Below are 13,020 nucleotides of genomic sequence, written 5' to 3' on the forward strand. Positions count from 1 at the left end.
TTCTGTTGCAGTACGGCGTTTTCTTAAAGACGGCTGCGTTAGCCTTTACAGACGGAAAGTCTAGCGAACTAATCATAATCAGCGCTTGCACTTTGTCAATGCTTTGCGGCTACCCAGAATCTTCTGTGTTAGGGTTTCTAAGTAGTGGGCCTTGAGCGCGTCGGTTACCACTAATCAGTTTGTACAAGCCACTGGTTCTCAAGTGGAGGCTCTTCTCACCCCGCATTCCTCGCCAGCAGTTGGCGGTGCTGCTGGCCTCTAGCGGGTGGAGGTCAGGAACGCCACAAAAGACCTTACAGTGCACAGGACACCCCCACAACAGAGGATTACCCAGGCCCGAAATGTCAATACTGCTGAAGTCGAGAAACTCCGCCATAAAGCAAGTGTTTTTGTGTTAGTTGAAGGAAATTGGTTGTGGATTTTAGCACTGCTTGGAACACGTATCCCTTTGGACCTTCTTTTTAAAAGACTAAAAAGACATAGTGGTCTGATTATGACAAAAAAGGATTACCATTGTCCAGTGATGAAAGCGTTCTAAGAAAAGTTCTAATATTAAAACCCTTATTAAAGTTCCTCAAACAAGTATGAAAGCGCACAAACAAGGTAGCTTTCTAAGGTACCTTTGGGCCTTCAGAACAAATAGAATCCTCTGATGTTTTCTTTAAACGTTACTCGGAACATGCAGAATCTTGGTCGGCATTGCGCTGAGTAGGCCCCAGATCAAGCTGACTGAGTTGATGATTTATAAACTTAAAATCGGCCAGAATGTAGGGTTGTTCCACTGAGCGGGAGACGGTGTGATCTCTGTTATCATTTTGGAAGCAAACATTTCTGAGGTGCAGGCACGTTTGGATGTGAAAGGTGACATGTGTGCAGGCTCAGGCAGGACGAGCCTGGTCGCTTCCCTGCAGGAGGGAATGACAGCAGGCCATCACAGGCCCACCGTCCTACCTCGGCCACAGCCTTCCACTGTGCCAGAAATGTCCGTAGAGGAGACCCGGGAGCTTTGCTCGCGCCGTCTTGGTAGTTACTTAGAAAATGTTAGTGTTTCGGAATGCAGTTTTAAATCCTAAGGCAAAAAAAAGCTCAGTCTTACTCATGCGTCTGCCTCACTAAGCCGTGAGATCCTTTAGAGAAGAAACTAGGTTTTGGACATTTTTTGTATTCCCAGCACCTAAAAGAATCTGGTGATAAGCCGCCCGTGCAAAAGAATGTTTGGGTGGGTGGGCGGGTGGGTGGCAGAAATCCTCAACCTGAACACCGCTTTTACTCTCTTACGCTCTTACTCTCTCCGCCCCTTTTCAGGACGAGCCAACAATGTGGCAGGTGCCACAGCTCCACCCTTTAAAAGCTGGCCAGGGTTCTTTTTCCCTAAAATAGTACGTCTGATTAAATTGCGCAGAGCCTCATCCCATAATCTTTGTGAATGGAGTAGGCCAGCCGTCCCATTGATCACAGAGCTGCAGAACTACCCAGAGTAGATTTCCTTTACGTAATCAGATTACTGCTTGAATTCGTGTCCTGGTTGTGCATTTATATATGGCTGGAATTTTTGATCCTGTACGGCAATTAACATGCCCCTCTCCTCTCTCTTTAAATAGCTGTAAGTACTTTGACTGAATCAACTCTGAAGAACGTCCCTCAAGTGGTAAACGTGCAGGAACTGAAGAACAATCCTGGAGCCCCCTCTGCCGCGATGGGGTAGGTGACTGCTTTCCAGTATGTTGCAGCCCCCTGAGCTCTTCCGTAATAGCGAGGAACTGCCTGCAGGGGGCAGCAGTGCTGCTGGCACGCAGACTCGGCCGGCAGAGCCTTAGGTTCTCTTAGGTTAGATCTCTAGTCCACCGCACCCTCCCGGGCATAGGGAAGAATTGAGGGGCATGTCTTCAGTCTGAACGTAGGGATGGTGAAGACCAGCGTCGTTCAGGGAGTTGGTATCCGGTGATTCGTCCAGCGGCAGGATGAACAGCCGCGGGCCCCGTGTTTTTTCCACATGGGGCCCGCTCTCTGCCACCCCCGCGGAGCAGGTCTGCTCACTGCTCTGTTTTGGCCTTATCGAGTGGCCCTGTTTTGCTGGTCCGCTGGCCTTCTCTTGATTCCACGTTGGTCCATGTATCAACCCCGCCCGTTCCAGGGATTTCTTAGTTATCTCAGGGCTGTACTGACAGCCAAAAACAAGCCTACCCACTCTCCTATCTTGTAGTGACCTTGACGCTTTGGTATGCTGTTTATACCCAGATGGCATTTGTGGTTGTTGTGAACTTCCCAAGGGAAAGAACTGTGCATTCGAGTTTGGGAACTATAGCCAGATTCCTCGTGTAGGGAAGGCGGAGAAAAGCCACCAAAAGGCAGAATATTGCATAAGGCAGGAAAATCCAGCTTAACGGTGAAAGCAGTATGGTCTGGTGTTTCTGAGATACTTCAGCCGTTAACCACGGAGAAGCACCTCTTCGTGATTTCACTTAACCTTCTTAACCTTTGTTTCCCTCGAATGGTTCGTCTGAGCAGATCTTTGATAAGGGCTGGGTCGGAGGAGCAGTTCTCAGTGTGCCCTCTTCTCTGACTTGAGAAAAATAGACCAAAACAACTCAAAAGGAATCTTGAAGAAACTTTCTCTTCCTTCCCTACAGGACTGGGCTCCAGTACAGTTGTTTAGCTTGCAGGCCCCGCCTGGCACGTAGTTCCTTTTGGTGACCATTTGTTGAGTAATAGGTTAACTCTAAGCATAATTGATACGCAAAACCGCCTCTCCCAGTAAAGTTGAAAGAGTTGAAAGAAGGCCGGGATGGCTAGAGGCCTGGCAGGAGGCAGAGTACCAAGACAGGGTGGGGGCGGGGGGGGCCTAACATGGTGGGATTGCTGGTTTGTTGGTTTGTTTTTACCAAAACACCCCCGACACGTCATTTCTTTCAGGAATTTTGGCGTTCGTTTATGTCTTTCAACGAATGCTTCGTTAAATACTTAATACTCCGTTCTAGGTGCTGGGGATAAAGCGTTTAAACAAAGCAGGCAAAAGACAACCAACCGCTTCTGCCCTGGTCACGGAGAGACGAACAACAAGGGAAATGAGTAAGACAGGAAGTATTTAAGATGGTGACAGGTGTGACAGAGGACCCTGAAGTAGGGAAGGGATTTAAGGAGGTCATCCGGGTGCGGGCTACAGTTTTAAAGAGGCTGGCCAAAGAAGGTGCCTCTCCTCCACGGCTCATGACTAAAGTATCTCAGAAACACCAGACGCTGTTTGCTTGCCCCGTGAAGCTGCATCTTCCTGTCGTACGTAAAATTAGGCCTTCCCATGGCTTTTGACACTTGACATTTGAGTAAAGTCCAAAAGGTCAGAGAGCAGGTCTCGTGAATATCTCAGGGAAGAAAGCTCCAAGCACAGGGCCTGTAGCAGGAGCGAGTCTGGCCGGTTGAGGACAGCCAGGAGGCCGCCGGTGGCCGGAGCAGGAGGGAGGGCCCAGGGAGAGGAGGTCAGGGAGTTAGGTGGGTGTGGATTCCTGTATCCGGTAATATCTAGGGAACCTCGGTCAGGACCTGGCTGCTGACCGTTGGCTGCTTTGGGGTAGGTGTGTGACCTGATCTGATTTGTTTTGTTTTTTAACTTTAGCAAAATGTGTTAAATTGAGGCACGATTTATATGTAGTAAAATTCACCTTTTTTTTAGTATAAAAGTCTGTGAGCTTTAATAAATAGTTGTGATGACCCGTGGTTTCAGCAGGAAGCTTCTGGTTCTTTTTTTATTTTTAATGTTTATTTGGTTTTGAGAGAGGGAGACAGAACACAAGCAGGGAAGGGAGAGGGAGACATAGGGCTGTCAGCACAGAGCCCGACGCGGGGCCCAAACCCACGAACTGCGAGATCATGACCTGAGCCAAAGTCGGACGCTTAACCGACTGAACCACCCAGGCGCCCCGATCCTTTGCCCATTTTTAAAATGGATTGTTTGTTTCCCATTCTTCAGGTGACCTTTCACTTTCTTGATAGTGTCCTTTGGAACACAAAAGTTTTCATTTTGGTGAAGTTCAGTTTATTTTTTTATTTTTTTCTGCCTCTGCTTTGGGTATCGTAATCGTATTTAAGAGACCCTTGCCCAGTCAAAGGTCACAAAGGTTTACACCTATGTTTTCTTCTAAATGTTTTAGATTTAGCTCTTACGTTTAGGTCTTTGATCCATTGTGACCTAATTTTTGTAAACAGTGTGACATTGGGCTCCAACTGCATTCTTCGGCAAGTGGGTATCCAGTTGTCCCAGTACCATTTGTTGGAAAGACTCCCCGCCTCCTCCCGCCCCGATTAAATTGTCTTGGTGTTAAGTAAGCGTCAAGATTCATTTTACTTAACTTTTACTTTTTTTTTTTTTAAGTTTACTTATTTTGAGAGAGAGAGAGTGGGGGGCAGATGGGCACAGATAGAGGGAGAGAGAGAGAATGCCATGAAGGCTCCACACTGTCAGTGCAGAGCCCAACACAGGGCTTGAACTTACGAACCACGAGATATGACCTGAGCTGAAACCAAGAGTCGGACGTTTAACCAACTGAGCCCCCCAGGCACCTGGCACCCAATCTGTTCTAATTGGAGTGCATAGACCATTTACATTCAATGTGATTATATCATGTTGGGTTTTTTTTGTTTTTTTTTTAATGTTTCTTTTTCAGAGAGAGAGAGAGAGAGACAGAGCATGAGTGGGGGAAGGGCAGAGAGAGAGGGAGACACAGAATCTGAAGCAGGCTCCGGGCTCCGAGGTGTCAGCACAGAGCCCGACGCAGGGCTCGAACTCATGAACCTCAGGATCATGACCTGAGCCAAAGTCGGACGCCCAACTGACTGAGCCACCCAGGCCCCCCTATATCATGTTGGGTTTAAATCAACATAATGCTGTTTGGTTTCTATTTGTCTCATCTTTTCTTTGTTCCATTATTCTTCTTTTTCTGCAACTTCTTTTGGGTTGAGTATTTTTTATGATTTCTTTTAATCTTTTTCGTTGGTTTATCAGTTATAGCACTGTGTGTTAATTTGGGGATTGCATTATGGTTACAGTGCACATCTTTAACTTACCCCAGTCTGTCTCCAAGTGACATCGTACCACTAAGGTATCACATAAGAATCTTAGAGCAGTATTCTTCAATTTCTGCCCTGCCCACCTTTGCAATATCATCATTGTACATTTTCCTTCTACCTGCGTTATCAATTCCATGATATGTTGTTATAAACAGTTCATTATCTTTTAAATTGATTTTTTTAATATTTACTTAACTTTTGAGAGACAGAGAGAGAGAGAGAGAGAGAGAGAGAGAGAGAGAGAGAGTGAGCAGGGGAGGGGGAGAAAGAAAAGGGGGGAGAGAAGGAATCCCAAGATCCCAAGCAGACTCTGGGCTGACAGTGCGGCTCAAGGCGGAGCTCAGACTCAGGATGCGTGAGATCATGACCTGAGCAGAAATCAAGAGGCAGACGTTTAACCGTTTAACTGACTGAGCCACCCAGACACCGCTGAATAGATCCAAAGAAGAAAAAAAACCTCTTTTGCTTACATGGGTGGTTTTATCATTTCCGGTGTCCTTCATTTCTTTGTTTGGGTTTCCTTCTGCTTGAAGGGCTTCCTCTGACATTTCTTCAGGTGTAGATCTGAATTCTCTCAGCTCTTGTGTGTCTGCCAAAGGCTTTATTTCACCTTTGTTTTTAAAAGATCTTTTCACCAAGAATTCTGGGTTGACCGTTGTTTCTTTCACTGACTTAAAGATGTTGCCCCGCTTTAAAAATAACTGTAGTAATGACCATAACCTTTAAAAAACTGCTCCTCAAGGTTTTTCTCATTATAAATACTCATTGTAGACATTATGAAAACCAGATAGAAAAATTAAAATCTTTATTCTATTTACTTATTCATCTCTATTCTGTGAAAATTTTGTTTCTTAAAGTAAAGTTGGAATACATGCTGCTTTGTAACTTCCTGTTTCAGATTCGTCACGAAACTTAGTTGTGGACGTTTTCCATGTCCTTCTAAATCCGTGACAGAATCCTGTGTTTACATTTAACATAGATCTTTTTCAGAACTCTAATGCAGCTCCAATTTACATTATGTAAGTTTTTTGGCATCTGGACATTCAAGAACCGCAGTTTGAGTTAGAAGACCTTTAATGATATCTTGGATAGTATCTGAGTCTTCAGGGACATAAAATTGGCCAACAGGGGACAACGGTCGGCAGTCACAATCTTCACTGCCAGACATAAGAAACTCCTAAAAATGAACCGATAGCTCTTTTCTCCCCCCTTCCACTGATTGACATTGGGGATGCTCATCTTCTGTCGTTATCAGGAATGCTATTGGACTCATTGATCATTTGGCACACTTGGGCAGCTCTATCTGTAGGAGCGATTCTCCAGTGCAGGACTGCTGAGGCCAAGGAGGCATCTGTGTGCTTGGATAGTCACGTGTGTGGAATTGTGACTGTTGTTGGCACATTTATTTGTCTTCCCACAAGCCTTGTACGGTGCCTGCCTGCCCGTATCTCTGCCCGGGGTGTCACATTTATGGCCAGACTTCAGGGTGACTGCCCATCTGACAGGTGAGAAAATGGACGGATGCCTTTTGTTTTCCGTATCTTCTGTCATCATCTTTCTTCTTCTCTCCTGATTTCTGTTTGCTCTGTTTCTTCATTTGCTCTTGAGATGTTGTCCTGTCTCCTTACTTGCCTTAACCTGTCTTTAAACTATTACCAGAAATTCCTAGTACATTGGTTAACTTGAGCAGCTTTCGTGGGTTAGATCCGCTATGTCAGATGTGAGTACCTAACAAGATACTCGTGGTCAGGATTAAGATGTATCGAACTAGGGCATAACCAGCTTCCTTGGTTTTTAAGCCCTTTATAATGTTGAAATAGGGGCGCCTGGTTGGCTCAGTTGGTGGAGCACACAACTCTCGATCTCAGGGTCGTGAGTTTGAGCCCCACGTTGGGTCTAGAGATTGCTTTAAGAAAAATGTTAAAATAGGGTAAAAGAATGAGTAGTTGGCCCCTTTCACCACAGTATATTTACCTTAGTGAAATTCATTAACCTTTAAAGGACATTAAGAAAGGGCTTAGGTGACATTTGAATGCTTCACAGTCTTAACAATTCAGTCTCCTATCTGTGTGTGGAACACGCACCCCTACAACACACATCAGCCCGCCGCCTGTGCGGGTGGCTCTGATAGGGTGCGGCAGGTGACAGAGAGCAGAGTGACTTTTCTGCATTCCAGGCAGTCTTTGAGACAGTTTCCCGTGTTTATGATATTTGGGATTTTCCCCTGCAGTTAGTCTTTATCAGAGTGGTCTGGGGCATGGGGAGCCAGAGAACTTAGATTCTGTTGGAAGGGTTTTTCTCCAGGAACCACCGTCCAAGACCGGTGAGACCCCATGACTCATTCACGTGTTCTAAATTTTTTTTTTTAACGTTTATTTATTATTGAGAGACAGAGAAAGAGCATGAGCATGGGAGGAGCAGAGAGAGGAGGAAAAGCAGAATCTGAAGCAGGCTCCAGGCCCCGAGCCGTCTGCGGGGCTCGAACTCACCAACAGCGAGGTCATGACCTGAGCCCAAGTCGGACGCTCAGCTGACTGAGCCACCCCAGGCGCCCCTCATTCACGTGTTTTAAAGCGGCACTCGAGGGGCGCCTGGGTGGCTCAGTCAGTTAAGCTCCATCTAAACTCGGATCGCGATCTCACGGTTCATGAGATCAAGCCCCCCATCGGGCTCTGTGCAGACAATAGGGAGCCTGCTTGGAATCCTCTCTCCCTCTCTCTCTGCCTCTACCCCACTTGTGCATGTTCTCCCTCTCTCAAAATAAACTTACAAAAAGCATTTAAAAAAAAAAAAAGCGCTCAAGTGTCACCGGTAATGCGACGCCATCCGCAGATCTCTGCCGTCAGGTGTCTCCTTGGAGCGCCGGTGCAGTGCCGCTTCCGCTTGCGGTCCCCTGACTTCTGTTTTCTGGAACGGAGCCCGTCAGATGAGGTTCTGACCGTCCCTGTCAGGCCTGCGCTGCTAGAAAGTGGAATGAAGTCACCGCTCTGTTCTGTCGCTCTCTTGGGTCACGACAGATCCAGTGTAGTCCTTTGGTTTGTCAGCAACTGCGCCGAACGGCATTTCTCTGCAGGGCTGTCACACGGCCCGGCGTGGGAGTTCCTGATGTGTGTCTGGGGACTCGGAATCCCCGAGGGATTCGATAGCATTATCACAAGCAACTGGAACAGTGATGACACCCTGTTTCACGCATGGTTTAACTTACCGTCGCGTCATAACTAAGTTTTGGGCGTAAAAACATGTTCTAAAGTTGGATAAGTTGCTGCTTTCATTTTTACCAGTAGTTTCTTTTTTGTTTGTCTTTGGGAAAGCATAAAAGATTATTTCCCTTGTGATTTTTATGAGCTCAGACCACATTTTCCCCAGTCTGCCATGTCTGCCTGGGGCTTTCTCAGCCCCAGAAGCCTTGCTTGCACACTCCTCCTTCCTGTGGTGGGACATCTCAGGGGAACAGAGACTTGTTTTCTTCGGAGAACACATTTATAGCTTCTTTTGTCTTCAGGGAAAAGCGAAGGGGATTTGTTTCACTGAAAATGACTCCATTTTTTCTTGTCTCAATCTAACAAAGTTTGGGAAGGTCTCTGTATTAATCCAGCCGAGAATCGTGAGGTGCTTGTAAGATTGCTAAATCGTTTGATAATTTTCTTCCGTGAGGCATGGGCTTATTTTTGTCTTTCCTCTTCCACATTAATTTTTTGATGGAAAAATACCAATCCTCCCTAGCCTAGGGGGAATTGAGAAAAAGAAAACCAGATCCTACAGCTACTATTGCTATACTTACCAGCCAGGGTAGCTTTGGACTGAGGACAGATAAATGAATTGCTCCCAGGAGCCGAGAATAGAACTCTTATCCTTGATTGCATTAAGCAGGCCGGTTTTTCCCCTCACACACGAACACTAAATAATTACTGAAATAACCATTCCCTGCACACCGCGTTCAGAGTTAACGTAAAGATCTCTTTTCTACAAATAGCAGATACCCTTTCAGACTGCAGCAAAGGCGCAGGTTATACGGAACAGCGGTACATTTGACTCTCTTGTACGCTGACCTGGCGAGCACTGGGCTCTCGGGGGTGGTTGCTGTGAGAAGCTGAATGTCTCCTCTTTGCGAAACACTTTGGAGCCATTTATCACAGCAGATCATATACAACCCGTGGGTCCAGTGGAACATTTCTCAGGCTTGGAAAAGAGAATCCGGCACGATTCTAGACTCGTGTCTAGACTCAGGCTTGGAAAAGAGCATTAGGCGTACGAGTTCTAAATTCCCCAGAGTGTAGAACCGGGGATGGGGACGGGAGGGGGCTTACTCTCCAGGTAAGAAAAAAGCTCTCCTTCTGAATAGTTTTAACTTTCATTCTCAGGATGGCAGGAAGGAAAAAAGTTTTAAGCTCACTGCTTTGACTTTTATGCTGGAGACGCAAATTTCATTTCAACAAGCGATTCTTCAGAAAAGTGTCAGATGACTTCGGATAGGGTCCCAAACAGATTCTGCCCGATATTGGTATCATTTATTGGCTAGAAGGCAGGCACAGAGATGAAGGTCATTTTCACCCCCGTGCCTTTCTCTTGAGTGTACGCTTTTGTGTTTCTCAGCTCTTCGGTGCCATACCCTGCAGCCAAAGCGCCCCACCCAGCGGTGACTCCGGCAGCTGCCAACCCGGCTAAACAGGTGACTTCCTGGTTTTTGCTCTCGTGAACGGCCTTGCGACGTCTGTCTTCGAAGACAGTACTGTTTCAAGTCTCGGCTTTGTTTTAACAAACTATAAGTCCGACAAAGACCTGTGATCCTTTCCCTAGAATTTATGTCAGTCTTGACACAGTAGGTCAGTCAGGACCTAAGGTTGTCTTTGTAGGCCATTTGACATTCTGCCTCTAGGAATCTTGGGTCACAGTTCCAGTACCTTAACGATCGTTTGGGTGATTTGGGCGTGTGATTTACTTTCATTGGACGTTACCTTCAATAACCCACACGACAACCGTGTGCGGTAGGACGGGGCAGGTGTTTATGCGTGTTTCCCTAATGAGAACCTGAGGCACAAGTGACGGGTGCAAGCTCACACGATTAGGAAATGCTGGAGCCAGAGCTGGAGGCCGGCTCTTGTACCTTCTTCCCTCTGTGGCTTTTACATCGTACCTTTCAGGATCAGTGCTTTGGCGGGGTGGCTTCTCCGGCTTTCTCCCGCAATCCCTGTTTTTCGGAGCTTGCGTGCGCAGTGGTATCCCTTACGTCTACGCTTAGGCTTTTGCCTGATGAGCATCGTCTCTTAACAAAAATCTTGTAAGCAGTTATATAGTAAACAGTTAATCCAGAAGAAAACAATTGGAGACAGCTGACAGATAGATCAAGCTATCCCTGAAACCTTCCCTGAGAAGACCTGGTTTCTCTGCCACTCTCACCTGTCTCTGAGAGGAGTAATTTCACATTGTGTTTGAGATTGAACCTCACAACTTGCCTCTTGTGAGTTCTCAGCATGGCTCTCTGATTGTTACAATGGCATTTAAGCGTTTAGCATTTGGTCCTTCTTCTGGAGGTTTCTGTGTTGACCTTGGAGAACAACACATGGGTAAGGAGAAGTCATAACCAATAAGAGTAAAGGAACATTTGCTGGAGATGGAAAAGCTGAACAGTTCCACTTTTTAATTTTATTATACGTGTACTGAGAGCCAGAACCCATTTCATTCATTTCCTTATTCATTACCGGATGTTCCGGTGCCTCCTATGCGCCAGGCACTGTGCTGGGTGCTGGGAAAATAGCCACAAGCTAGGTAGGCAAGACTGTATTCTTGGAGCTTGCAGAATATTCCATGCTCTGATATACTCTTACACACGATAAGCATTTAAACATACTGACTTTGGATTATAAGGTTTTTAAAAATTAAACTAAATGAAAGTTTATGCTTGCTTACTTTTAAATTATGTTCTCATTTTACGTGTTTCTTTATTCTAAAGGATGGTTAATGGTTTCACATGAATGTTCTGCCTGTGTTCTGTTACAGGGATCTCTAATAAATTCCCTAAAGCCGTCGGGGCCCACGCCAGTGTCCGGTCAGTTGTCATCTGGTGATAAAGCCTCAGGTCAGTTTGCATTTTCATTTTAGTGAAAATCAAGGTGAAAGAAACCCTCCACAAGAGAGTTTAGTATTCTAGATCACAGAGGCCACTGACATAGGAAATCAAGTAAAGAGATATTTGGAAGGCTTCAGTCAATGAAGAATGTCCAGGAAATCTGTGAGCCCTTCATCAGCCCTGCAGACTTCTGAAATTTGAGCACAGTAGGAGAAAAATCTTCCTTAAAATGCTTTTCCTGAAAAGGAGCAATTGTGTTGTCTTCACTGGCCTTTTGCCGGATAATCAAAGTTACGGGAGGGGAGTGGAACTCGAGCTGTATTCTTCTACTAAAAGGACTGAAAAGTCCTCTTGGTTCGCAGTGGTCATTCAAAGCTTGCAAAATGCGGAAAGGAAAACAGATCTGTGGTAATAGAAAAATTTCAGAGTAGACGATAGTGATGTCAGTGTCCCGATTTTATGGCTTCACACAATTCCCAGTACCCATTCGAGCTGAGTTATCCTTAGCTCAGATTAGTAGTTTTTACAGTCACCGTCAGTGCTTTGACCAAGGGGTCCACATTGCCCAAACCAATCCAAGCAGAAGAGCTCTCTTGTGTAGATGCTGATGATGTGGGGTCTTCGCAGCATCCCCTTCCCTTGGCCCCTTCTTTACTGCCCCTTTACTTGGCCTGTGTTCCTTTTGGCTTCTGGGGCCTTGTGCCGCCCGCGGTTCTGCGTGTATGCCACTCCCTGGGCTCCGGCTTTTGTTTTCGCTCATGCTCCCAGGTGGGTGTCCGGGCAAATTCCGTTAGAGACCGAGCCGCCCACTTTCCGAACATCGTGTTCTCCTCAGCTGCACAGTCGTTCTGCCTTTCTCTAGAATCGAAAGCTGGATATTGGGTTCATCTTCAGTAAATAGGCCTTGCACTCGTTAGTGCGTACCCCTCAGTTGTCCAGAATGTGGATTAGTGCAGGACTGGCTGTTACCGGGCAGGCTTTCCAGGGGAGGGAGCCATGTCTCCCTTCTTGACTGGGATCTGAAGTTTTCAGTTAGAAGAAAATTCCGTTAGGATTATTAAGGATTCAGATTAAGAAGCTGGTTTCCATTTCTGGCTAATGTTTTGGAAAGTTTTGAAAGACCACACATCCCAGCCTCTTCAAGGCCCACCTTAGAGAGCTTTTGTCCCTCCTGAACTTAAGAACTAAGGAAGTCTAAGAAATTTTGCTTCACCTACGTCTTAAACAGTTAGCGGGACTTGCAAAGATATTTCTGACGTGCATGATTCAGCAGTGATTGTGAAATCCTGTCTTTCATTGCTAGACGTTTACTTGTGTTTTCACATGCTGGGTAACCAAAGGAAGAGGACGTCTGAGGGTAGAAAAATCTCCCAGAAGATACTGTCTCCAAGTTTGCAAAATAGTTCTCTTATTAATTAAGAATGGAAGTACCGTTGTTGTCTTTCTGATTATAAAACTCCCATAAATGCACAAAACCATCTGCGGTGAAGAGACCTATAAGGTAGAAAGTGAACGCTGCCTCTTAAATTCGAGTTCCAGAAATAACCACCCTTAATTTAATCTGCGTGTCTGGAAGGTTACTTCATTGTTGTTTTTCAAACAAAAATAGGTGTGTCCTGTGTCTATTGATTTGGAACCTGGTACCTGCCCTCCCCCCATTACAATACATACTCTGTTCATCTTTCCAGATCTGACACCCCTCTCCGTCACTTGTCTTAATTGCAGCCGAGGACCTGCACCCTGTTAAGTTTTACCAGTATTGTGCTGATAGTTGAGATCGTTTCTGATTTTTCAAGATGATGACCAAGGTTGCACAAGATACCCTTATACACACCACATTGCTTTATAGTAGCTTTAAAAATCCTCTACCCTGTACTCATTTGAGGAGAATG

At 45.8% G+C, this 13,020-nt stretch overlaps 1 protein-coding gene across 9 annotated transcripts in view; it reads left to right on the top strand.

Moving 5' to 3' along the window:
* Nucleotides 1-13,020, top strand: part of NUP214 (nucleoporin 214) — a 93,566-nt gene that overhangs the window by 44,871 nt on the left and 35,675 nt on the right. For all 9 annotated transcript variants that reach the window (XM_042913516.1, XM_042913514.1, XM_042913517.1 and 6 more), the window contains 3 exons: nt 1,602-1,701; nt 9,655-9,730; nt 11,059-11,137. In XM_042913516.1, the coding sequence (XP_042769450.1) occupies nt 1,602-1,701; nt 9,655-9,730; nt 11,059-11,137 (255 nt within the window). The remainder of the gene's footprint in view (nt 1-1,601; nt 1,702-9,654; nt 9,731-11,058; nt 11,138-13,020) is intronic.

The sequence above is a fragment of the Panthera leo genome, chromosome D4 (assembly GCF_018350215.1).
Source record: "Panthera leo isolate Ple1 chromosome D4, P.leo_Ple1_pat1.1, whole genome shotgun sequence".
Lineage (NCBI taxonomy): Eukaryota > Metazoa > Chordata > Mammalia > Carnivora > Felidae > Panthera > Panthera leo.